The sequence below is a fragment of the Asterias amurensis genome, chromosome 22 (assembly GCF_032118995.1).
Source record: "Asterias amurensis chromosome 22, ASM3211899v1".
NCBI classification, from domain to species: Eukaryota; Metazoa; Echinodermata; class Asteroidea; order Forcipulatida; family Asteriidae; genus Asterias; species Asterias amurensis.
The window spans coordinates 9,678,986-9,706,409 of NC_092669.1; the positions used below are offsets into that span (position 1 = coordinate 9,678,986).

Sequence of the window (27,424 nt, forward strand, 5' to 3'; positions counted from 1 at the left end):
CATTTATGGGAGTCAAAATTTTGACCCCCATAAATGGCCGGCGTGTTAGTCGACGAGGTAAAAGGAAAACCACGCAATTTCAAAGCATGTTTGTGTGGATCATTGTATTCTACTTTTACAACATCTTTCTACCCATATGCATTTTATAAAAAACGGTTACAAACGCTTTTCAAAGAACAACTCGACCGATCCAAGGCAACGTGTTCCTTTAACTTCAAACATAAATTCATACTATACTTGTAGTACTGCTAAGAAAAATCTGTTTGTTTCCCGCCAGAGAACAAGATTATACCAAAATAGTCTTGTTCAACGTGGCATTATGTTTTGGAATAGTTTGATTTACTCAATTAAATCTTCAATCACTAGAAAAGAAGAAAAAAAACCTTATTAATGCTTATTCGTAGGTTTGAAGTATATTGTCAACATTCTCACCATAATATATTAGCCTCTGTCATGTGTTCTGTTTGTCTAGTCTGTCGTGTGTTTTCTGTCTTCTGTATAGTATTTTCTGTTGTTTGTCTGTCAATAGGTTAAAGTCACCGGGAAATAGAATTTTTTTCTTTCAAACATTAGAGTATATTCTAACGAACAATAAAACAACTTTTTTTAGTAATTGTTTGTCACGATTTATGTGTTTAAAAAATATATAAAGTTGTTTGGGGGGCTGACTTCGCCTACCCCTTTTGTGACGTCAATCGAGGCAGACTTTGCCTGCAATGCGTATAGTAAACACACGTGCAAAGTACATGTACGTCCAAGTCGTGAGTTGGTACATTTCAAAAAGTGTTTTTCTGCATTCAGCAGCAATACACCAGGTTAGCAGTGCCGGAAAAAAAAATGTTTTTTTTGTGAAACTTACAAACTCACGACTTGGTCCGGACATGTACTTTGCAATTGTGTTTACTCTACGCATTACAGGCAAAGTCTGCCTCGATTGACGTCACGAACAGCGCCCTCTCGGGTCGGGGTCTACTCTTAAGTTTGTAAATAACATAAGAACTGATTTTTCAAAACCTTAGTTAACTGTTTATTCACATTCCACTCATCAAAACACATATATTAGTGACAAAAGCTTTATTTTGAAAAAATACCACTTCCAGGTGACTTTAAGGCACAAAAGCCTCTGCTTCACCCTAACCTAATTGTTGTCCTACTTTAAGCTTCCTAAAAATATAACCATCTAAATCATTGTGAACTTTCATATTTGCTTAGTTACTATGTATTACACCGAACTACTCATGCATCAATAAAAATAAATATGTAAATGAAATGAAATTAGTTGTAAAGTATTTTGGAGCCTTATCAAGTAACTGGTTGTTCCATTCAAACATGAACATACAGGCATGCAAACTTTTCAGCAGATCAGCTGATTTTTTAAAATTCCTTTACAAGTGTTAAAGAATCACTGTACAAAGTCATGTATGATGGGATAATTTCTTTTTTTTTTTTTACAAAAATACATCAAGTATTGCGTGCACTCAAACTTGCTCGTCAGTTCAAACTCAAAGTATCTCAGAATTGTTTACAATGTGTTGATATCTCTTTGTGTTTGTTAGTTGGTGGCCAACATTGCGGACACTGTGTCACAAGAGGAAGGTCATCCAGAGAGGGCGCTCAAGAACATCCGCGACGTCGGTGACTATCTCTTCATTAATGTGAGTATGGTTAATTGTATGTCTTAACATCAAATCGGCAGCCAAAACAAACAGTTTGCATATTACAGAATTAAAGAAGTAAATACTTACGTGTATGGCTAAATATTTGTGTGTGTATGGCAAACACACAAATATTTTGCGTTTCTTCAAAAAAAGAAGAAAAAAAAGTTATGTAAAGTTTGTTTAGAGAAAAATATATATAAAATTTGATGAACAAAATTCGATAATTTTCAATTTTCGGATTGTTAAATGCTTTATGGATATTCAAGTTGACTTATTCCTTTTTACCCCGACAGGAGAATCCAACTAAGACGGCGTATCTTGAGAAGATTCCACGACCAACAGAGGGCGCCCACACGCGCATCAACCAGATGCCCTTTCCTCATCTTGACGAGACGCTGGTTGGGGACGTCATTGAAGACGGACTTAATAAAGCGGTTAGTATCTGCATACTCTAAACAACATCAAATCCATCTCCACTTAGCCCATTTCCAACTCCCCCCCCCTCCCCCGCCAAGCACAACACCAACTCTAGTAGGATTGAGTTTTATTTAGAGGGAAGTTATACTTTTATATTCCCTCTTACAATTAATATGAAGCGCTTTGAGACACCCTTTCGGGAGTAAAAAAGCGCTATATAAACTCAAAGTATTAATAAATTAATATTAATGCCACTAAAAACTTTAAGTCAAATGTAGAGTAAATAAATACCTTAAGTAACGTCCTGTTTTACGGCAATTATGATTGCAGGTGATGCTAGTTGTTGTGTATCTCATTTTTTCTAGTGAGTGAGGCATAGTCCAATTACCATTATCTCCTTTTCTTTTCTTCTTGTTTTTTTTTATCGTGGAATGGTCTGTTGAAACAAGCTCTTAGCTATCCCTATGGGATATTATGCTTGTCTTTTCAGGGGGGCACTCATTAAAAAAAAATATAAAAAAAAAATACATGTACATTTGTACAGTAGCTTTCGATAGTATTAATCATTTAAAAAAAATTACTTCACTTTGAGGTTATGTTAAAAGGTATCAGCCTTTATGCCCCAAAAGTTGAATCTAAGAAGTGTTACTGTCAGTAACGTTTCTCAGATTGTGTGTTCCTATAACTGAGTAGGGATTATTATTCATGCGGGACATTCGCTTTGGATAGTCAGCGATACATGTATCGGGGTGGCACGGTTGGCTTGTGCGTAAAGCGCTCACCTCTCACCAAGGTGACCCCGGTTCGATTCCCGGTCGGGGCCATATGTGAGTTGAGTTGTGTGTTGGTTCTCTGCTGTGCCACGAGGGTTTTCCAGACTATCCGGTTTTCCTCCCTCAGGAAAAAATCAAACACTTTCGATCTTGGCTGTGCTCCGTGGTCATAATGGGTTGATGTGGCCGGCAGCTGAATGCGCCCTTGCATGCCTGCTTCTCGAACACGTTGTAGCCGCGTCCTTCGCAATTCAGCTCTAGAGCTGCGAGTAAGGACGATTAGCCCCCCAAATTATTATATTATTATTATTATTATCTCAAAAGCGCGACCACCATTCACATATTAGTCTTATTGTAGACATCTACATTTATATAGGATTACAACACTCAAACGGTTCTAAAAACCAAAGGTATACTTTGCTGTTGAAGGGTCTACATGTATGTACTTTTTTCTAACACAAAACACAATGTCCACAGATTTACATTCAACTCTCACAGTTTGAAGATAATACATGTAAGAGTAGAAAGTTTCCCTTAAAATATTGAGAAATGAGTGAAACAAATCACAAAATAGTTTTCGTCTTAGTCTTAGCATGTACTTAAAACCTATTAACCAGTTATGGTACAATGTATGTTAAGGTAAAATATCATAACTGGTCAATACGTTTTTACCGAGACGAAAATTATTTTGTGACTTTTTTTTCTCATTTCTCAAAAGCTACAGCACCTCAGTAAGTAATATTTGAAGGGAAGCTTTCTACTATCATTATCTTCAAACCCTGTAAGTTTAATGTAAATCTGTGGACATTTCGAAAAAGTACCCACATTTTTGAGGAAAAGGAGGTACATGTAGATGCAAGTTATTGTAGTCATATTACTTAATGTGATTCCCTTCTTTACCCCCAGATCTTGCAGAGCTTGAACCAGAAAGCAAGCAAAGTGAGACACCAGAAAGCGCAGAATGTACCGCTTGGAACCAAGATCAGCCGCTATGAAGATCGTATGAACGCCATTAATAATAGCGCTAGGAGGTTAGAAGTCCTCAAGACTTGTATTGGACATATATTCGACAATAGGATCTTAGATGCCAAGAAGGTAAGAGAGTTCATCGATATACATTAAATGCACTGGACACTATTGGTAATTACTCAAAATATTATTAGCATAAAAAGTTACTTGGTAACAAGCAATGGAGAGCTGCTGATAGTATAAAACGTTGTGAGAAACGGCTCCCTTTGAAGTAACGTAGGTTTTGAGGTAATTTCTCACTAAAATATTTAAAAAATTGGCCCTGAAGTCTTTTTTAGGCCCCTGAAAGCACTCAAATTTGTGCAAGGATGTTTTTGTTTATGACCTTTGATGTCCAATTGAGTTAAAATTTTCACAGGTTTGTTATTTTATGCATATGTTGGGATACACCAAGTGAGAAGACTGGTCTATGACAATAACTTAATGTGTTCAGTGCCTTTAATGATATTTAAGGGGATATGAACACCAAGCTGGCAACAGCCAATCTCTCTCAAACAAACATTGGTTTAAAGACACTGAACACTATTGGTAGTTGTCAAAGACCAGTCTTCTCTCTTGATATGCATAAAATAACAAAATTTGAGCTCTATTGGTCACCGAAATTGTGAGATAACAATGAAGGAAAAAACACCCTTGTCAAACAAAGTTGTGTGCTTTCAGATAATTGATTTTGAGGCCTCCAAATCTGATACAGATGTTTTGAAATCAAACTCGTGGAAAATGACTTCTTTCTCAAAAACTATGATACTTCATAAGGAACCAGTTCTCACAATGTTTCATACTATCAGCAGTTCCCATAACTCGTTACCACGTAAGGTTTTATGGAAGAAATTATTTTGAGTAATTACCAACAGTGTCCACTGCCTTTAAGGTCTATGATTATGAATTGCACAAATCTTTTTATTTTTTAATCTTATTTTTATTGCTTAAGTCTGAGTATTTATTTGTGTGTTTCAGCTGTTCCCTGCAGTACTACGGTCCTTGAAGAGCCGTGTTACCAGACTAGCTTTGGTCAGGCGGCTGGCTCTACATGTGCAGGAAAACCGAGCTGTTCTAGAACAGCAGCAATTCGACATGGTTGTCAGACTCATCAATTGTGCATTACAGGTAAACCCAATGATAATAATAAAATAATAAAACGACTTTTTATGTAACGCCTTTAACTCCCAAGAGGGTCCCGAGGTGTTTTACAGTAGGTTAAAAATTGAAGCAAGTTGAGAAAATTCTTAACAATTGAAGATTGCGGCAACAGAGGAATAACTGTTAACATGAAGGGGATGCATCTTTTTTTTCTCTTCAAACTTCAATGGTACATGTATCATGATATCATATTGCAGGCTGGCATAGTTTATCATTCAAAACCACAGTGAATGAAATAGAAGCGTTAGACTGTAAAAGGACTATGTGTTGAAATATGATTTACCTGAGATTGTTCATAATTTTGTTAGTGATTCAGTTCGCCTATAAGCTGTACCCTGGACCAACCAGTATGGGCTAGCCTCTGGTTCAGGGGGACAGCTTTTTAACAAGGTGTTAAGACCAACACTGTGAATGGCCTGGAAGTCTTTTATTCTTATCTGAAAGCACACAAATTTGTCCAACAAGGGTGTTTTTTCTTTCATTATTTTCTCGCAACTTCGATGACCAATTGAGCCCAAATTTTCACAGGCTCGTTATTTTATGCTTATGATTGGATACACCAAGTGAGAACACCTGTCTTTGACAATTACCAAACTTGTACCTTCCCTTAAGTGTCTTTCTTAAGTGTCACGACTGGGACTCGAACCCACACTCTTCTGATCAGAAACACCAGAGCTTGAGTCTGATGCTCTTAACCACTAGGCCATGACATGCGATTTATTATTATATTTTGTTGTGTTTTGTCCAGGAGGATTCATCGAGTGAGGAGTACAGCCTCAGCATGGCTATGCTACCACTGATAACCGCTTTCTGCAGAGTAAGTTTCTACTTGTGCCTAAATTCCATTAAAAATAAATTATTAAAACGACCATTCGGTACATGGTTGACAATTACTCATGTTGATTTAGTTAGTGAGTAATGTTTAAATAAGGTCTGGTTTGTCTATAGCTGTACCCCCAAACCACCCAGAACATGGTAGGAGAGCCTGCTTTGTTACCCAGAAGTACCCATTTAATTCTAAACATTTTCTACCATCGTGTATCACATTTTCCTTGATAAAAACCACCCCAAATCACCTGGAACAGAGTAGCAGAGCCTGCATTACTACCCAGAAGTACCCATTCTAAACTGTTGCTGTAATCCATTTTTCCTTGACAGAAACTATGCACTGGAGTGATTCAATTCACATCTATACCCAAAATCACCCCGAGCACTGTAGCAGAGCCTGCTATACATGTAGTACCCAGAAGTAACCATTCTAAACTTTTGCTGTATTTCGTTTTTTCCTTGACAGAAACTATGCACTGGAGTGATTCAATTCACCTATAACTGTACCCAAAATCACCCAGATCAGGGTAGCAGAGTCTGCATTAGTACCCAGAAGTACCCATTCTAAACTTGTCCTGTTTTCCATTTTTCCTTGACAGAAACTATGCACTGGGGTGATTCAGTTCGCCTATAGCTGTACCCAGGACCACCCAGTATGGGCTAGCCTTCGGTTCTGGGAGACAGCTTTTTATCAAGATGTGGAGATCAATATCAGGCAGTTGTACATTTCTGAGTGTGACACCAAGTGTGACGTAAGTCTTCAAGTTATCTTTCATTCCAAGTACTGTAATCTTTGGCTTATCAGCCGCCCGGCATATAACCCGCCTGGCGTATAACCCTCGATTTAGGTGTCAGCATATAAGCCGCCCGGCGTATAAGCTGCAGTCGCGCGTGCATGTTTGCGGTCCTTTGTGGCGGTGTGCAGTGCAGCGCTCTAGATGGGCATACAATAGCGTGTCGGGCTGACCCACTATCAAAAAGATTCGGACACTCTTTTATTTCGCGATACGCTATAAAAATAATCAGGAATGTTTTGGGGGGCCAAAATCAAAGTATAAGTCGCAGCCTATAGGCCTATGAACGAAAGAGTCTTTTCCTTTTGTTGTGTATCCAAAATAGTTTAAGACTGACTCTGCTGATTTCCTTATTCTAGGACTTTCAGCTGCGCCATTAAGTTTGGACGAACAGATTCATCAATGCTTGGGGAGTTTATCTATTCTGATTGGTCAAGAGGATATCTTGTGGCCGTTTGAAAATTTGCGCTATAAACATGGTGAAGTATTTACAATAGACAAAGCTCTAATACATTTGTTTTGATCTCTCAGTCAAATGACACCTTCACTGAATCACCGAGCAACTCGGCCAACGGATTCATCACGTCCAGTGAGCGCTCACCCCTTGAAATCGCCGCCGAGCAACTCAGACTATGGGGGACGCGCGACCGGGACGAACAGGACAAAATGGTACAGAACGAGGAGAGCATCGTCTATAGTCAAGCAATACATTACGCTAATCGCATGGTGTGTATGAGAGTTCCACTGGATATTCAGAGGGGACTGAAGAATTCTATTTTCATGGATGGGGAGAGTGGGAGTAGCAAATTAAGTAGCAGGTGAGTAGGCCGTTTACCTTCAGCACAATCGCAGCACAATCATGTGTTTTCTAAGTGTTTTCTAAGTGTTTCCAAGGTGTTTTGAAGGTGTTATCTAGGGTGTTTTCAAGGTGTTACCCAGGTTGTTTGAAGGTGTTATCCAGGGTGTTTTCAAGGTGTTGTGTAGGGTGTTGTCTGGGGTGTTATCTAGGGTGTTTTTCAGCTGTTATCCATGGTGTTTTCAAGGTTTTATCTAGGGTGCTTTTAAGGTGTTATTCAGGGTATTTTCAAGGTGTTGTCGAGGTGTTTTCAAGGTGTTTTCTATGGTGTTTTCAAAGTTTTATCAAGGGTTTTTCCAGGTGTTTTTCAGGTTTTTTAAGATGTTATCTAGGTTGTTTTCAAGGTGTTATTTAGGGTGTTTTCTAAGTGTGTATTTTTTGCTTTATAATTGTTTTTAAGAGATTTCAGGGTTGTCTTTTTTTATTTATAAAACATATATGTTTCTTTCAAGTCTCGTCTAAGTGCTTTTAATTGTTTTAGGAGGTTCTTTTTAGGTGCTTTCTAAATTGCCATTTGATTGTTCACTAAACCTTTTTAAAGTTATTTGTAGGTATTTTCTGATTATTTTCACAATTTTTACTTTTGTTTATGCTTAAAAATGGTTTAACATTCACAATTTCCTGTTTACGGCAGTAGCGTTAGTGGCAGTGACAGTTACAACGCAGAGAGCACATTTGAAAGTGACAGTAATGACGTGTCACACCAAGTAATTAAGTTCATCAGTCGGTTTGTGGACAAGGTTTGCACGGAGGCTGGAGTTGCATCAGAGCACCTCAAGAACCTGCATGCTATGATCCCAGGTCAGTCAAACTTCATTGTGTAGAGTTATTTTATAGTTTGTGTACCGTACCGCTTGGCTTGGCATGCACATTCTCGTGATTGAGAGACCGGCTTTGGCGGGACTTTTTTTGGCTCAATGCTGCAGGCCTGGGCCCAATTTCATGGCTCTGCTTACCGTAACAAAGAATCGGCGCTTACGGAAGCAGGGAATTCTGTGCTTACGGCAAGCGTATTTCACGGGTTAGCGGCGAATTTGGGCTTCTGCGTGTGCGTACTTCACGTTACTAGGCATTCTACGCTTACAAGGTTAGTGCAGAAATTCGGCGCTTGCATGTAAGCGGGAATCGCGATCGTAAGCGCAGAATTCGGCGGTAAGCAGAGCCATGAAATTGGGCTCTGGTCGTGGTTGTGGTTTCCCTCCTGTTGTTTAAATTAGCATTCACTGGTTATGTTCATGTTTATTATTGTTTTGTTTTACATTGTCTCTGCTGCACGTTGAACATCTTTTAAGATTGATTTGGCGCATTACAAATACCTATTATTATGATTATTATTATTATTAATGGAAGCCTAGAGTATAAGAACTAGAGGGCGATACTTGGGTGATACTACGAAATTATTGAATATTGCGACACTAATTTGGAAACGATTTTGATATCGGATCGATTTGGTTTTAATCGAAATATCGATATATCGCGATACATCGCGATATCGGTTATCGCGATGTATATTCTAGCTGAGACATCTTGCACCCCGTCATTAGAACACCTCTCTTATGCTATGACTGTCTCTTCTACAACTTTCACTGGGAGTTTGAAGACTGATGATGTCAAATTTAATTAATCGCGATAATATCAAATATCGCGATATATTGTTGGCGATATATCGTGAATAAAATAAATCAATATCGCCCAAGCTTACTGCGTGCACAAATGCGACGTAACCGCAAGTAGACATGCGCATCCTTTTGTAAAATGAATGTTGAATTTAAAGTACACGCAGTGTTCAACTTTCATGTCACTCTTGTGTTTGTCTCCTCAGGTATGGTAGCAATGCACATAGAGACGCTAGATGCTGTCAATAGAGAGAGTAAAAGGCTACCTCCAATCAAGAAGGTAAAGTATTGCTTCTTGCTCCTTCATCTCAAACCTACAAATCCCCAATTTCTCCTTATCCCCATCTCTTCTAATCCCCAAACCCTTATCTCCCCTATACCCAAGTTCTCCCAGTCTCCAATCCCCCACTCTTCTAATCCCCAAACCCTTATCTCCCCTATACCCAAGTTCTCCCAGTCTCCAATCCCTCACTCTTCTAATCACCAAACCCTTATCTCCCCTATACCCAAGTTCTCCCAGTCTCCAATCCCCCACTCTTCTAATCACCAAATCCTTATCTCCCCTATACCCAAGTTCTCCCAGTCTCCAATCCCCCACTCTTCTAATCACCAAACCCTTATCTCCCCTATACCCAAGTTCTCCCAGTCTCCAATCCCCCACTCTTCTAATCCCCAAACCCTTATCTCCCCTATACCCAAGTTCTCCCAGTCTCCAATCCCCCACTCTTCTAATCCCCAAACCCTTATCTCCCCTATACCCAAGTTCTCCCAGTCTCCAATCCCCCACTCTTCTAATCATAATCTCCCCTTAAAACCTTGTATCTCCTAATCCCAATCCCCATTACTTCTTATCTTTTTTCCCATCTCCATTAAAACTCGATCTGTCCTAATCCCAATCTCCCATCTCTTCTTATACATGTACCTTTTTTGATATCATTCACCCCTACACAAATAATTTCTTTTGTCTCCCTTAATCCCTTAATCACTCATCTTTTCATGTTTCCGAATCCCCATCTCTTGTAATCACTCAATCTCCCATATCCCCTAATTCACCTATCCCCAAATAATCTACCCCCTTATCCAACCAGATCCTGTCTTCCCTAATCCGATAAATTAAGACAGTCTTTCACCAGACACTTTTTGAGTTTTGCGTGTGAATCATCTGGAGTCGCTCCACAACTTTCTATGGAATATACATAAAACAAATCCCCTAATCTTCCATCTCACCTTACACCCGTTTCAGACAGGTGCGCTAGAGTCGCGCCGAACTAAATGGATTAGGTCGACCCAAACAAATTTAGGTTTCAGACAGGGGAATTTAACATAACATTTACAGTGACTGCCTCATAACAAGATCGATGTTTGAAACCAAGGCGCTTCAGAGTCTTTCCGAACGACTGCAATAGTAAATTTTTCGACTTCTTAAGCTTGGGCGATATCGAATTATTTTATTCACAATATATCGCCGATAATATATCGCGATATTCGATATAATCGCGATTACTTAAATTTGACATCATCAGTCTTCGAACTCCCAGTGAAAGTAGTAGAAGAGACAATCATAGTATAAGAGAGGTGTTATAATGACCTATTCTTCTGGTTTTACTTCAAACCTATGGGGTGTATGACGCCTCAGCTAGGAAATACATCGCGATATTGCGATACTAAATCGATACTAATTTCTCTCACCAGCCCAAGATTCTCAAACCCTCATTACTACCAGGTGAGGAGAAAATCATGGATGGTTTACGAGGGTACCTGTTACCAGATGGGCGTGAGGACGGCATCGGAGGGGTAATGGGCGGGCCAGCTTACCTACCAGCCGAAGGTGCAATCTTCCTAACCTCATACAGGGTTATATTCAAGGGTACTCCCATTGATATTCAAGGTAAGTTTTGTCTATGGAGGGGATACTTAGGATTAGTGTTGAGGGTAGACCAGATGAGCGTGAGGATGGCATCGGAGGGGTAATGCGCGGGCCAGCTTACCTTTCAGCTGAAGGTGCAATCCTCCTAACCTCATACAGGGTTATATTCAAGGGTACTCCCATTGATATTCAAGGTAAGTTTTATCTACGGAGGGGATACTTAGGATTAGTGTTGAGGGTAGACCAGATGAGCGTGAGGATGGCATCGGAGGGGTAATGCGCGGGCCAGCTTACCTTTCAGCTGAAGGTGCAATCCTCCTAACCTCATACAGGGTTATATTCAAGGGTACTCCCATTGATATTCAAGGTAAGTTTTATCTACGGAGGGGATACTTAGGATTAGTGTTGAGGGTAGACCAGATGAGCGTGAGGATGGCATCGGAGGGGTAATGCGCGGGCCAGCTTACCTTTCAGCTGAAGGTGCAATCCTCCTAACCTCATACAGGGTTATATTCAAGGGAACTCCCATTGATATTCAAGGTAAATGTTGTCAACTGAGGGGGTACTTAATGTAGGCCCTGTCTGAGTAGGCAGCTACAGTTAGGGCTATGGCTAGATTTCCGCTTCATCATGTGTTGCAGTATAGCATGTCCTTAGCAACACCCTGAGAAACAGATACGACCTTAGCATACCTTTTCATGTGCTCGTGGTTAGCAGCGCTTTGAAATGAAAACTTGCAAAGTAAGCACAGATATCAGCTGTTATGCCTAGCAGAGTCTTTCTTCATGGCTTAAATGATTGTTTTAAATATTACTAATATTGTTTTACATTCTTGTTTATGCAGCATGTGAGCAAGTGGTGACCAGGAGTTTTCCTGTCTCGGCGTTGTTCAAAGAGAAGAAAATCACAGTAGGGGGCCTTGCTAACTCGTTACACCTCGAACAGTTCATGCAAGAGGGACTGCAGCTCAGATCGGTCACCTTCCAAGTAAGTTGTAAACAACAACAACTTGTAAACAACAACAACAACAACAGCTTGTAAACAAATTTAGTAAACCAGACCATTCGGTCTGAACATCTGAGTAGGAAATGACTCATGACTTTTTTGTCTTCGCCTTCCGTTTTTCAAATAATAAACCTCAAGGGAAACGACTGGGTAAATTTGAAACGATTTGGGATTCAACAAAACAAATTTACTAGAGCGGGACCCGAACCGGAACCTAAATCGGGGGATTAACATTCCGGTGCTAAACCAACTGATTTATCGAGTCCTATGTTGGTGGTCTCCTTAATTTGTCAATGTCTTTAGAAAGTTGAAAGCCATTTAATCATTAGCTGCCTTGTAGCCAGGGACCACACCCAACTTTAAGATACAACCTTATATTCTCCTTCAAAGTGTCTCTCATTCACTTATTGCTTACTTGTTTACCCTTTCCCACCTGTGCTTGTGTTTTTGTATTTCCAACCTCTTATGGTCAAACCAGTTCCTTCTGTCTACCCCTCCTTTTGTTTCCTTAATTGATCTTCCCTTGATTTTGGTGGCATGGTTGGCTTGTGCGTAAAGCGCCCATCTCGCACCAAGGTGACCCTGGTTTGATACTCGGCCAGGGCCATATGTGAGTTGAGATGTGCGTTGGTTCTCTGCTGTGCCACGAGGGTTTTCCAGACCATCCAGTTTTCCTCCATCAAACACTGTCGATCTCTGGCTTTGCTCCGTCGGTCATAATGGGTTGATGTGGCTGGCTGCCAAAGGCGCACTTGCATGCCTGCTTCTCGAACACGTTGTAGCCACGTCTTTCGCAATTAAGCTGTTAGCTGCGAGTAAGGATGATTAGCCTCCCAATTTATTATTAATTTCCATATAGTTCTGCCTCTCTCCACCTTTGATTTATTTCCATTTGACTGCTTCCATTACACCAGCTTATCTGTTTATGTGTGTTGTATTGTCATTTAGCCTGTGAGAATCAACAAATATTACATAATTTGCTCATTGATCCTGTTTGTTTTTTAGCTCCTTAAGATAGCGTTTGATGAGGAGGTAGGCGCTGAGAGAGTAGAGTTGTTCCGTAAGATGTGTGGTCGGATCCGCTACCCACAAAGTCTCTACCAAACCTTTGCATTCCATGGTTCCACTGTCTCCCCCTTGCTCTCCGTTCAGATGAAGCAGAAGGAGAAGACCGCCACCTTGAGGTGAGATTCGGCCAGCTTTTCCTCAGAAGCCTCCTTAGGCTTTCGCTCGTCCCCAGTGCCTTTCGCTCGTCCCCAGTGCCTTTCGCTTGTCCCCAGTGCCTTTCACTCGTCCTCGTCATCCCAGCGCCTTAACCAAAGGCGCTGGGATGAGCAAACGTATCAAGCACCCTCATTGGTATATCCCAAAAATGCTCAGTCCCATCATGCATCACGCTCACACTGCTATGCACTGCACGCATGACATACTTCCTGAACAAGCTGGTTAGCTCTTCCCAACGATTCTGGATAGACCCTGGCCGCTGGGGCCGAGCGAAGCTTAGGCTGTATCCAAATTGCAGACCTGCCAACCGTCCCGCATTTTGCTAGACAGGCCTGAATTTTAAAAATAAAAGTCCAGAGAATGCGGGATGTCTCTTGACCCTTTCCAAAAAAGGCCTTGCATGTGATGTAAGGCCGTGACCGAAACAATGATTTTGGCTACAGCTACGGCTAGTTCGTGCGCATCTGTCTATTCTTCAACACTGGCAGAGGCGCTTATCTAGCCGTAGCTGAAGTTGCCGTTTCGAACACGGCCTTAGTATTCCTGTTAAGTTGTTCCTCATTCTGAGTTTCAGGGGTTAGCAGGTCTGGGATCCAGTCATAGCCACCAATTCAGACATGGCCTTCTATCCCAGTATACAAATTTTGACTGCTTCGAGTCCTACGGTTAAATTTTCCCGAGTCAAAGTCGAGGGAAAATGGAACGCTCCAAGGATCCCTGAGGGAGTTGTAGTTTTAACCATAGCAAGAGTAAAGCAGTAAATATTTTAAACTTTGCTAAACAGTAAGCAGCTTTATGGAGTTGCCCGCATTAATTTTTATCATTTGCCCTACTTCAGGAAACTTGCCACCAAGACGTTGGCAAGAGGGAAGAAAGTCGTCACTGGGGGCAGCCATCACAAGACCAAGCTGCCCTCACGTAAGGATCGCTACCTCTTGCCAGTCGAGCCCCTCGTACCACAGCGACCACCGTCTGCGGCAACGCTGCAGCGACAGATGAATGCCGCGAGTTTGGATAGCATCACGGTGGACAGTCGACCAAACAGCGTCCTCTATGAAGAGGAGGATCTGTCAAGTAAGTCCAGCCAAATTATCTTTTCAAAATTGTACACAGTGTTGTAGCTAGACCAATTTTAGTGGTAAATTTATTGAAGTCCCCCCAGGGTGAGCGGATCAACCAAATTATTTACGTATGTTTCATTATGGGACCACTATTTCTGAACTGGGGCTAGGTTTCTGAACTGTTCTTGTTGTGGAGCCATGCAATAAGTTGAATTGCCTTTTGACTGTGTTTTTTCTCTGTGACATTTGATACTCCTTATCATTAGATGTGTCTCAGATCAATGCACAGTGGGCATTATTTTGAAATCTGTGCTGGGCGGCAAAATGTGTTTACTAAGAGTGCTGGGCAAACATTGCGAGTCTAGGGGTGGATTTCACAAAGAGTTAAGACTAGTCTTATCTCGACTTAGGATGAGTTACTCATCTGAACTTAGGACTAGCCATACATTTTTTATATCTCTTAGGACTAGTCCTAACTCTTTGTGAAATCGACCCCAGGGCAGGTCCGCCCAGCGCCGCCCACTGTGGTACAACACTGATTGTATTCCTGATTTTAAAAAGTCAGACATCAAAGTTTCCCTGATACAAATTAATTGACAGTTTCCGTATAGAGGTGCCCCTTTACCAGAGCAAAACTGCTGTGCCCCTTTAAGAGTGAAACTCAAGTCCTGTATTGACATCCAAAGTGTTCTGACAGACTCCATCTTCATGCAATGATTCGTTTTATTTTTCCTAAACACCAAAAGGTCCACTTAGGGAGAAGCAAAGTTCTCACACGACTGTGAATGCAAATCGTTTTGAAGACATTCATGCACAGTTTTATCATAGTTGGACATCATCTAACAGCCGATGTCTCAAATTTGTATCAGCTGTTCGTACAATGTTTTGTGGAAGTTTAGTTAAAAGTTAAAATGTTCAATTGATATTTTCAATCTTACATGTGTCATTGTTGTGTCCAAACCGAAAATGGATTTATAATAACCAAAAACTGGAAAGAAACTGAAAATGAAAGAATTCTGTTTTAAAGATGTCCATGTTTTCACTACAGATGATGATTCTCAGATGAGAGTTCGAAGTCGAGCCGGGTCATACTCATCAGGTTATTTATAAAACCGGGTTGATTAACCCGGTTTATCAGTTAATTTGCTTTAACTAATGTATTCGCTCTGCTCATGAGTAGTGGTAATTCATTACATGGCTGAATGCACTGAGGTTGTTTGTGGCCCTTGAAACATCATCACTAGATTGTACTGGATAAACCAGTTTGTACTGGATTAAACCAGTTACTCATAGACTGTACTGGATTAAACCAGTGTGGACTGGACTAAACCAGTTACTCATATATTGTACTGGATTAAACCAGTTTGCACTGGACTATAAACCAGTTTCTCATAGATTACACTGGAGTAAACCAGTTTGCACTGGACTTAACCAGTTACTCATACATGTACATGTTGATTGTACTGGATTAATCCAGTTTGCGCTGGATCAAAGCAGTTACTCATAGACTGTCTGAGCTGTTAGAAGATTGATTAGAACATTTTAATCTTATATGTGATCTGCTCTATGGAATTGGAAAGAAATTATTTCATTTTATTTATTCTAGTTGTGAAGCCAAGGACTCTCAGAAAAATTAACTTAATCACTGTACTAGCCCAGAACCTAATGGGGAAAAGACAAGGAAGAAAGTTTCAGGTTCAGATGTGGGGAAACCCCCCCCCCCCCCGAAAACTATTCCATTGAAATACTCAAAGTTTGTACTGGCACTACATTTACCTTGAAATGGCTGTCTAAAAACCTCATAAAGTTTCACTGTATCAGAGTTCCAGAAATGGGTGCATCCTTAAGTACATTGTATCTGGCCATTAATTTGAAATCTAAGTCCCCACCAAATTCTGAAAAAAGTGGTGTCTCAGTTTTGAGAAATCTGACTATTTTCCAAGAGCAGGTCGCAGTTGGTTTGAAAAATTTGCTGATGATCACGTAGAATGAAAACCATTAAGCTATTGAAGTCTGTATTAACCCAATGGCCCCTTCCCCTACCCCATCCCCTCACCCTACCCAACCCCCTCACCCTAGCCATGCCCCTACCCCCATATGGGCATCCACAGTAGGCTTTGACTGACCGAAAAGCTGCAAGAAAAGTAAAGTAAATAACCTTGACTCATCAAGTAAAAAAACATACAGATTGCTAGACTTCCGATACCTGTGGCCTCCCACTTTGAGATAAAAAACTCAATTCATTCACAAAAAAAATCATCATTTTCACAAGAAAATGAGATTTTCTTACAAAACTTATGAAAACCTTGTCTGGGCTGGAGTAAATATCCCCAGAGCATCCTTGCATTTTAGGTCCACATATTGTATGCCATTGGTTTACAATAGTTCATGAGCGTACAATAGTTCTTACACGCGTCGCTAGTGTAGCAACCTAACAATGCAGCGTAAGAATAATGCGTAGCATGAAGCAAAACTGTATCTATTGTGTAGGATTAATGCCATGTAGATTATGTCCTCAATAAAACCCAGTAACAGACCAATTTATTAGGCTCCATCCGCTGTAGCAACTGCCTAACTACTGGGCCCATTTTCATAGAGGTGCTTAGCAAAAAAATTGCGTGAAAATTTATTCCTTGATAAAAACAGGACTCACACAGCTAGCTCAGAAATTTGGTGCTCACCTGTAATCGAATATGGTGATCGTAAGCGCTTAGTTTGGTGGTTAAGCAGAGCCATGAAATTCCAGATTTCATCAAAGATAGCGGCCAATGCAAGGGGTCTATTGTTGCAGCGTAGTGCCATTTTGATGTGTCAGATGTTCAAGCGCAGCATGAAGCGATGGAGCTTAATAGATTGGTCAATTAACACACTATTTTGCCATTTTGAGTAGTGACATTTACATCTGGCTGTTTGCAGATTTGGGCTTTGATGCCTCGCCACGATGGGGACGTAGATCTAGAAGTCAAGGCGGGTCGTTTCTCTCAGGTTAACTTTAATCAAGTCTAGTCTCTCTAATCCTATCAGTTAACTAAAGCTCGTTAAAAATCTGGAACAGGGTCAATCCAGTCAATGCCAACATACAGATCAATTCCATTGATCAGGAATTCTGAGGTTATGCCGCAAAAAGAACACACTCTGTTGGTTGAATGGGCGTGTGCATATTCTGCGTGGAGCAATTCAACCAAGAATGAGTTCTCTTTGCATTGTGATTGTTATTGTTTTTGTTATTGCTGCAGTGTGACTCGGCCTGTACAGTACACAACCTGTTTGAACAAACGTTTTATAGGGATTTGTATATGCAGAAATCTGTGAGAAACAGTAACATTGAGTTGAGCCTGGTTTGTACATCTACATGCTGGAAATATGAGTACCTTGCCACAGACGTATTTCACAGAATCCTAAAAATTAGGATTCTGGTCGACGGGAACAAGAAATATAAAATTGACAATCTGCATTTATTTCAAAAATGATTTACTAAGCCCAGTTCTGTCTGATTTGCTGAGAATAAGTCAAATTTTCCAAAGTTAAAATGAAAACTGGGAGTACTAGGATACTGGAAAAACCTAGCAATGATAGAACTGGCAAACTGGTTTTGACTGGCTTGGCAAACTGGTTGTGGCTGGATTGGCTAACTGGTTTTGACTGGCTTGGCAAACTGGTTGTGGCTGGATTGGCAAACTGGTTTTGACTGGATTGGCAAACTGGTTGTGACTGGATTGGCAAACTGGTTGTGACTGGATTGGCAAACTGGTTGTGACTGGATTGGCAAACTGGTTGTGACTGGATTGGCAAACTGGTTTTGACGTGATTGGCAAACTGATTGTGACTGATTGGCAAACTGGTTGTGACTGGATTCACCCTGTTTCTATTCCTTTCTTTTCTTTTCTTTAAAAAAAAACCCTCTCAGAACTGGCCATTTTCTTAAAACCATATAACTTGAGTGATAACTTGCTGTTTAGTATTTAAAATTCTACAAGCATTTTAGAAGTTCTAGAAACTCCAATTTAGACAAATTCTGCAAGATGTTTAACTTGGATGATAACTGGCTTTGTAGTTTCAAATATTCATTCTTTAAACATCATGGATGCTCTACGAAATCCCTCTCTCTTCTGGGAAAACTTATGCAAGTCATTTTATATGAATGCTTTTCAGTAATGAACTACTCTCTAAACTTCATGGGTTTACTTTATTTTATATTATTGGGTGTTTTTTTTTTGCTGTCACTACTACAAAACTTGTGATATTCTTGTTTTGTTTTGCAAAAAGCTAACAGTTGGCTTTTGACTGGCACCTGAACAAAGATATTGGCAAAACAGGATGGCTGTCGACATAAGGCTAGATTGCTCATTTGGTTGAGCGCAGATACATTAGTCCGGAGGTTGTTGGTTCAAGTCCTGCTTTAGTCAATTTTTCTTTAAATTAATGCAGCAGGAGATTGTGTGGGCACAAGGTGGCAGCAGACTTACCAGTTAAATCCATCGTTCTCGAAAATGATACAACAAAACAACATTTCCTTGTCAAAACAGTTTTCCCTTTTCACTACATTTAGACAAGATTTGATATGTTTTTTTTTGCGCCAAAGTACCGGTACATGTAATTATGAATAGTGTAAAGCTCCTTTATTACTTTTGAAAGCACTTTTTGTTTATTTATTTCTGCGTTTTTCAGGAGATTTTTTTTTTAAAGGGAACAATTTGTTTTTATTTTTCACTAAATTAAAAGTAATATATTTATCTCAGTTTCCTTTGTTTTTTGGTGCATGAATTGAACCTGCTCTATTACTCTTTCCAATGCTACTGGTCTTACCCGAGTCTCGTCACCTGCCTGATTTTAGTTTCAGATTATGAGATGGGATCAATGAGAGGCCGAACCATGTCTCAACCTGCAGGTTACACAATCATTCTTGGTCTGGTTTACGGGGCAACTAAATCATTGGCGGAATCATTAATTTTGAGTGGCTGGTTGTGTGCATGGTCCCAAAAATAGAGCCTTGAGGGACACTGCATACAAATGAACATTTACAGGAAGTTTGTTGTTGCTTTGGCATTTTGATCAAACAGCAAATCATTATTTGGGTTCATGCGTGGCTGACAGTGCATTTTGGATGCATGTGAACAGAGTGGACCAAGTATGGAACCTTGAGGGAGGCTATTCATAAAGTATACATCATAAAGCTGCATTATTATATAACTATTGCTTAATAGTCAACATTAAAAGTTACTCAATGCTATATCTCATCGCTTTGAAAAATTATAACACTTATGCAAATCCTGTGTCTTAATGAAAGGTTTTAAGTTTGAAGTTTTTTGTCACCCAGGCAGAGATAATATTTCAGCAAAATTTTATCGATGGCTTGTACACCATAAATGCTAAGGCTGTCCTTGTGACAAATCAACTGAATGAATAACGAAATAAAAATGCTGACAAACTCCTTATTTGGCGTGAAAATTAATGCTACAATTACTAATCTGATAGGGGCATTTTGGATGCATGTGAACTGAGTGGACCAAGTATGGAACCTTGAGGGAGACTTTTCATAGTTACTTGCATTACACTAACCACAACCATCAGAATCTAGGGCTTCTGTATGATCTTTATCGCATGACTTGATAACTGAAAATGTTGACAAAATTAAAACATATTTCAACTTATCAAGTCATGAAAGTCATTAAGTAAATCAGATTTCCGAAATGTGGTTAACCTAACGAGTTATCATGAGTAATAAAGTAATTTTGAGTAACGGGTTAACATGAGGTGAGTAATGAATAATTAGGAGTAACGAGTAACTGCGATCAATGAACTGAGTAATAGAGTAATGAGTGAACAGCCTATACATGTAGGTATAGAAAGTACTATTATTTGTTTTTTAGAAATAGGAAATTTGTTCCTAAAACAGGCTTTAAAAGAATTGTACAACCAACGTGTGAGAAATTCACAAAAATAACATGCGTGAGACATTTCTGACTTAAGTCTTGAATTTAGACTATTTTTTAAATTTTATTCCTAATGAAGCTGAAGGTAAGGTGATTATACAAAATGGCTGAACATACATAAATTATCCATCAAGACCTGCAGTTTAGATGGATTGGGATGGTTCAGACTTACTACCAGGCCATTGGTGGTTAACTAACCAAAACTCTTTTGCTACCAATGGAGTAGCTCAATAGCAACCAATGGACTATGTTAATAATTTATCATTTTTTAGGTAAAATACAAACTAACCTATTTGTCAAGCTCTTTTTACAATGAACTCATACTGAGTCTTCACGCTCTCTTCATATGTTTGAATCCACATCCAAACTATTGGATCCTGTTAACAGTGGCCTCATCAGAAGTTGTAACATTTAACTTTTTCATCAGTAAAGATTTTGCAGGGCCTAACAAAAAACCAAGGGAGATATTGGCATGGCTTGTATTGCATTGCAGCACTTAATCTATTGAAGTCATACATGTACATGTACAAACATTGAAATCATTACAAGAATATTTAAAATGTACATAGGTGGTCTATGGACTCTCTCTGCAGTTTGTTGTGTACAGCAGATGCTGATGAAAATTCACAGCGTTCCCCCATAAAGGCACTGGGCACCTTTGGTAATTGTCAAAGACTACCATTCCCACTTTGTGTAATCCAACATCATGCGTACAATAACCCATCTGTGACTCATTTGGTCATCAAAGTTGCTAGAGAATAACGGAAGAAAAAAACACAATTTTTGCACAAATCTTGTGTGCTTTCAGACACCTTGAAAAGGTTCAGGCCTGAAGTCTTTTAATATTTGAGTGAGAAATTACTTCTTTCTCAAAAACTACACAACTTCAGAGGGAGCCCTTTCTCACAATGTTTTACACTACATACATGTATCAACAGCTCTCCTTTGCCTGTTTCAAAGCAAGTTTTTATGCTAACAATTATTTGAGTAATTACCAATAGTGTCCAGTGCCTTTAAGGACCGACAGAGTTTGGCAGAAATTTCTTTTGGACTCGATGATTTTTACACCTTCCCGTACACAGCAATCTTTAGAAACACACAATTTTTTTGCTTGAACTCTAACATGCTGTATTTTATCATGTATTTGCCTGGCATTGTGTTTGTAAATTTGCATATATTTTTCATTTATTAATTTTTCATCTCGGCCTTGTTAATACCACCCTGTTTATTTTGCTTTGCATCATTTCAGACCCTACCCCCTCTTATTTTGTTGAATTAATTGGACAATTTTATGCTACCATAATACTGCAAGAATGTTTTATTTAAGGACAGGTGCATCAAGTAGTTTCAGTTGTTGAAAGGTGTCTGTCGTAAAAGCCTGGTTAAATTTTTCTTTGTGTACGAGTGGAATACAAATTCTTCCCAAATGTTCGTTGCGAATTTGTGACGTCAAAATTTGTATCACATTCGTGGCATGTTCAGACATCACTCGTCATGAAGTGGTTGAGAAATTTACTAGTGTTTATCATATCCTCTTCAAAGTGAAGCAAACAAGAAAAAGAAAAAAAAAGTCAGGCTATTTGGAAATGTTTCTGGTCCAGTTGTAAAACTTCTGAGTTTTAAATACCTGTAGTCTAGCGGAGGTTCACTTGAAGTTTAAGCTCTGTCAGTTCTGGAAACATTAAAGTTTTCAGAAACGGATAGACATTCATTTTGTTTCAATTCATATGTGATTCATTGCAATGCTTTTTGTAGACTAACGGGTACAAAAGCATAATAAAATGCCTGCATGATAGAAAAATGTAGCATACATGTAGCAACACTAGAACCGGTTATAAACATTAAACTACACATGGCATTTTGCCTGGTAACCTGGGCCCAATTTCATAGAGCTGCTTAAACAGAAATTGTCGCTTAACAAATTTCTGCATAGCAAAATACCATCTACAAATTGTACACATGTCATGGTGTTTTGGTTAGTAACCTAAATCTGGTTAGCATATTTGTTTTTTATGCTGAGCTACTTTTTGTTCTCAAGCAGCTCTATGATATTAGGCCCAGGGCCCGTAGAGCTGCTTAACATGCAGAAAATATTGCTTGAACATTTTCTACTCTGGAAAAGTGAGCAGGATACCAGTCGTAGGTGGCATGTCTAACTTTGGCTGGTAACCTTGTTCTGCTAAGCGTAACTTTGTTGTGCTTGGCTACTTTCTGTGCTTTTAAGCAGGTTTATGGAATCGGGCTCTGTTTCTGTCACACACAATGTCCGCCAGAGGTATGACACGTGGTGTTGTACCACACCCTCTGTCAAATAGTTTCAAAGTTAGTAATATTTGTTGTTTAAATTCTTACAGTTATTGAGGAGAACGACGTCACAGCAACGCTGAAACCGATTGATGTTCTGACGACGGATAAGCTTCAGAAGAAACTCTACGTTCAGGATTATCAGCGTCTTGGCTTCAACATCTCGTCAGGGATGATGAGACCCAAGCTGGGGGAAGCCTTCCGCATCTCAGAGGTCAACATACACTTTGAGGTCTCCAGAAGGTCAGTGGATTCTTGCACTTTTATTCTATCGCCATTTCTGACATAATTTTTAGTGCTGGGCGAATAGTGAAATTTTGATATTCGGATACCGCTGGCCAACTATCCGAAATTAACCGGATATTCGAATAGTTTTTTTCGCAGCTAGAGGGCGCTATTAAAAAAAAAATAATAATAATTAAAAAATTTTTTTTTAGACAGTGTCACTCGGTTCATTCATAAAAATAACCGGATCTAATTTAAAGATGGCGATTTGCTTTTTCTTTTGATCGTGATTGACTCTACGTGAAGGAAAACTTTCGTAATCTTTGAACAAATTACGTCAGAAATGTCATTGTTTTAACTCTTCACGGAGGTGAGCATAGTTAAATACTTAATTTATGCTGTTTTATGCTTTCTTAATAGAAGTTTCATAAGGATTCAGACAAAACATTCCTATCAGTTGTCGCCCGACGTCCGCGGATATTCGGATATTAAAAGAATATCCGGTTACTTGGTTGTAATTACAGAACTATCCGGTTTATAAATAGGTATTCTCGCCCTATGCGGATATCCGGTTAAGAAATAAAAAGGCATTCGCGGTTACAGATAGGAAAACCTAGTCGCCATTTACCGAATATTTGAACAATTCGCCCAGGCCTAATAATTTTACAGGGCATTGAGGCACGAGGTAACCTGAGAGAGACTGTTCATCCGAGTAGGGAAAAACTGTGGGTAAGGCGCCTCCAGGCCATTTAAACCTGTGGTCTTGACATGATTTTACAGGGCTTTGAGGCACTAGGTAACCACGGAAAGACTGTTTATTTGAGTAGGGAGAACTGTGGGTAAGGCGCCTCCAGGCCATTTAAACCTGTGGTCTTGACATGATTTTACAGGGCTTTGAGGCACTAGGTAAACACCGAAAGACTGTTCATTTGAGTAGGGAGAACTGTGGGTAAGGCGCCTCCAGGCCATTTAAACCTGTGGTCTTGACATGATTTTACAGGGCTTTGAGGCACTAGGTAACCTCCGAAAAAATGTTCATTTGAGTAGGGAGAACTGTGGGTAAGGCGCCTCCAGGCCATTTAAACCTGTGGTCTTGACATGATTTTACAGGGCTTTGAGGCACTAGGTAACCTCCGAAAGACTGTTCATTTGAGTAGGGAGAACTGTGGGTAAGGCGCCTCCAGGCCATTTAAACCTGTGGTCTTGACATGATTTTACAGGGCTTTGAGACACTAGGTAACCTCCGAAAGACTGTTCATTTGAGTAGGGAGAAATGTGGGTAAAGCGCCTCCGGGCCATTTAAACCTGTGGTCTTGACATGATTTTACAGGGCTTTGAGGCACTAGGTAACCTCCGAAAGACTGTTCATTTGAGTAGGGAGAACTGTGGGTAAGGCGCCTCCAGGCCATTTAAACCTGTGGTCTTGACATGATTTTACAAGGCTTTGAGGCACTAGGTAAACACCGAAAGACTGTTCATTTGAGTAGGGAGAACTGTGGGTAAAGCGCCTCCAGGCCATTTAAACCTGTGGTCTTGACATGATTTTACAGGGCTTTGAGGCACTAGGTAAACACCGAAAGACTGTTCATTTGAGTAGGGAGAACTGTGGGTAAGGCGCCTCCAGGCCATTTAAACCTGTGGTCTTGACATGATTTTACAGGGCTTTGAGGCACTAGGTAAACACCGAAAGACTGTTCATTTGAGTAGGGAGAACTGTGGGTAAAGCGCCTCCAGGCCATTTAAACCTGTGGTCTTGACATGATTTTACAGGGCTTTGAGGCACTAGGTAAACACCGAAAGACTGTTCATTTGAGTAGGGAGAACTGTGGGTAAAGCGCCTCCAGGCCATTTAAACCTGTGGTCTTGACATGATTTTACAGGGCTTTGAGGCACTAGGTAAACACCGAAAGACTGTTCATTTGAGTAGGGAGAACTGTGGGTAAAGCGCCTCCAGGCCATTTAAACCTGTGGTCTTGACATGATTTTACAGGGCTTTGAGGCACTAGGTAACCTCCGAAAGACTGTTCATTTGAGTAGGGAGAACTGTGGGTAAGGCGCCTCCAGGCCATTTAAACCTGTGGTCTTGACATGATTTTACAGGGCTTTGAGGCACTAGGTAACCTCCGAAAGACTGTTCATTTGAGTAGGGAGAACTGTGGGTAAGGCGCCTCCAGGCCATTTAAACCTGTGGTCTTGACATGATTTTACAGGGCTTTGAGGCACCAGGTAAACACCGAAAGACTGTTCATTTGAGTAGGGAGAACTGTGGGTAAGGCGCCTCCAGGCCATTTAAACCTGTGGTCTTGACATGATTTTACAAGGCTTTGAGGCACTAGGTAAACACCGAAAGACTGTTCATTTGAGTAGGGAGAACTGTGGGTAAAGCGCCTCCAGGCCATTTAAACCTGTGGTCTTGACATGATTTTACAGGGCTTTGAGGCACTAGGTAAACACCGAAAGACTGTTCATTTGAGTAGGGAGAACTGTGGGTAAGGCGCCTCCAGGCCATTTAAACCTGTGGTCTTGACATGATTTTACAGGGCTTTGAGGCACTAGGTAAACACCGAAAGACTGTTCATTTGAGTAGGGAGAACTGTGGGTAAAGCGCCTCCAGGCCATTTAAACCTGTGGTCTTGACATGATTTTACAGGGCTTTGAGGCACTAGGTAAACACCGAAAGACTGTTCATTTGAGTAGGGAGAACTGTGGGTAAAGCGCCTCCAGGCCATTTAAACCTGTGGTCTTGACATGATTTTACAGGGCTTTGAGGCACTAGGTAAACACCGAAAGACTGTTCATTTGAGTAGGGAGAACTGTGGGTAAAGCGCCTCCAGGCCATTTAAACCTGTGGTCTTGACATGATTTTACAGGGCTTTGAGGCACTAGGTAACCTCCGAAAGACTGTTCATTTGAGTAGGGAGAACTGTGGGTAAGGCGCCTCCAGGCCATTTAAACCTGTGGTCTTGACATGATTTTACAGGGCTTTGAGGCACTAGGTAACCTCCGAAAGACTGTTCATTTGAGTAGGGAGAACTGTGGGTAAGGCGCCTCCAGGCCATTTAAACCTGTGGTCTTGACATGATTTTACAGGGCTTTGAGGCACCAGGTAAACACCGAAAGACTGTTCATTTGAGTAGGGAGAACTGTGGGTAAAGCGCCTCCAGGCCATTTAAACCTGTGGTCTTGACATGATTTTACAGGGCTTTGAGGCACTAGGTAACCTCCGAAAGACTGTTCATTTGAGTAGGGAGAACTGTGGGTAAGGCGCCTCCAGGCCATTTAAACCTTTGGTCTTGACAAAATTTACAGGGCTTTGAGGCACTAGGTAAACACCGAAAGACTGTTCATTTGAGTAGGGAGAACTGTGGGTAAAGCGCCTCCAGGCCATTTAAACCTGTGGTCTTGACATGATTTTACAGGGCTTTGAGGCACTAGGTAAACACCGAAAGACTGTTCATTTGAGTAGGGAGAACTGTGGGTAAGGCGCCTCCAGGCCATTTAAACCTGTGGTCTTGACATGATTTTACAGGGCTTTGAGGCACTAGGTAACCTCCGAAAGACTGTTCATTTGAGTAGGGAGAACTGTGGGTAAGGCGCCTCCAGGCCATTTATACCTGTGGTCTTGACATGATTTTACAGGGCTTTGAGGCACTAGGTAAACACCGAAAGACTGTTCATTTGAGTAGGGAGAACTGTGGGTAAGGCGCCTCCAGGCCATTTAAACCTGTGGTCTTGACATGATTTTACAGGGCTTTGAGGCACTAGGTAAACACCGAAAGACTGTTCATTTGAGTAGGGAGAACTGTGGGTAAAGCGCCTCCAGGCCATTTTAACCTGTGGTCTTGACATGATTTTACAGGGCTTTGAGGCACTAGGTAAACACCGAAAGACTGTTCATTTGAGTAGGGAGAACTGTGGGTAAGGCGCCTCCAGGCCATTTAAACCTGTGGTCTTGACATGATTTTACAGGGCTTTGAGGCACTAGGTAACCACGGAAAGACTGTTCATTTGAGTAGGGAAAAACTGTGGGTAAGGCGCCTTCAGGCCATTTAAACCTGTGGTCTTGACATGATTTTACAGGGCTTCGAGGCACTAGGTAACCACGTAAAGACTGTTCATTTGAGTAGGGAGAACTGTGGGTAAGGCGCCTCCAGGCCATTTAAACCTGTGGTCTTGACATGATTTTACAGGGCTTTGAGGCACTAGGTAACCACGGAAAGACTGTTCATTTGAGTAGGGAAAAACTGTGGGTAAGGCGCCTCCAGGCCATTTAAACCTGTGGTCTTGACATGATTTTACAGGGCTTTGAGGCACTAGGTAACCACGGAAAGACTGTTCATTTGAGTAGGGAAAAACTGTGGGTAAGGCGCCTCCAGGCCATTTAAACCTGTGGTCTTGACATGATTTTACAGGGCTTTGAGGCCCTAGGTAACCACGGAAAGACTGTTCATTTGAGTAGGGAGAACTGTGGGTAAGGCGCCTCCAGGCCATTTAAACCTGTGGTCTAAGCATCTGATCAACAACTGTAACAGAAGCAGTCAAGTGGAAATACATGGAAAGAGAGAAAGTGGAAATATGAATAGAGATAGAGAGGTAGAAAGCACATAGAAAAAGCAAGGGGTAAACAACGAGGGAGACAAAGGGGAGGGGGGTGGAGGGAAGGGGCAAAAACTTCAGGATATCAAAAACAATTT

The 27,424-nt window shown here is 40.6% G+C and overlaps 1 protein-coding gene across 13 annotated transcripts in view; it reads left to right on the forward strand.

Moving 5' to 3' along the window:
* LOC139954037 (myotubularin-related protein 13-like) overlaps window positions 1-27,424 on the forward strand; it is a 106,734-nt gene that overhangs the window by 41,958 nt on the left and 37,352 nt on the right. For 8 of the 13 annotated variants that reach the window (XM_071953683.1, XM_071953689.1, XM_071953693.1 and 5 more), the window contains 16 exons: window positions 1,557-1,655; window positions 1,952-2,092; window positions 3,755-3,943; window positions 4,835-4,984; window positions 5,766-5,834; window positions 6,445-6,597; window positions 7,171-7,457; window positions 8,130-8,296; window positions 9,318-9,391; window positions 10,804-10,999; window positions 11,823-11,965; window positions 12,989-13,167; window positions 14,046-14,281; window positions 15,317-15,367; window positions 17,185-17,253; window positions 22,556-22,748. In XM_071953683.1, coding sequence (XP_071809784.1) covers window positions 1,557-1,655; window positions 1,952-2,092; window positions 3,755-3,943; window positions 4,835-4,984; window positions 5,766-5,834; window positions 6,445-6,597; window positions 7,171-7,457; window positions 8,130-8,296; window positions 9,318-9,391; window positions 10,804-10,999; window positions 11,823-11,965; window positions 12,989-13,167; window positions 14,046-14,281; window positions 15,317-15,367; window positions 17,185-17,253; window positions 22,556-22,748 — 2,396 coding nt within the window. Of the gene's footprint in view, window positions 1-1,556; window positions 1,656-1,951; window positions 2,093-3,754; window positions 3,944-4,834; window positions 4,985-5,765; window positions 5,835-6,444; window positions 6,598-7,170; window positions 7,458-8,129; window positions 8,297-9,317; window positions 9,392-10,803; window positions 11,000-11,822; window positions 11,966-12,988; window positions 13,168-14,045; window positions 14,282-15,316; window positions 15,368-17,184; window positions 17,254-19,102; window positions 19,157-22,555; window positions 22,749-27,424 lie in introns of all 13 variants that reach the window. The other 5 variants (XM_071953688.1, XM_071953684.1, XM_071953690.1 and 2 more) reach the window with 5 other exon arrangements.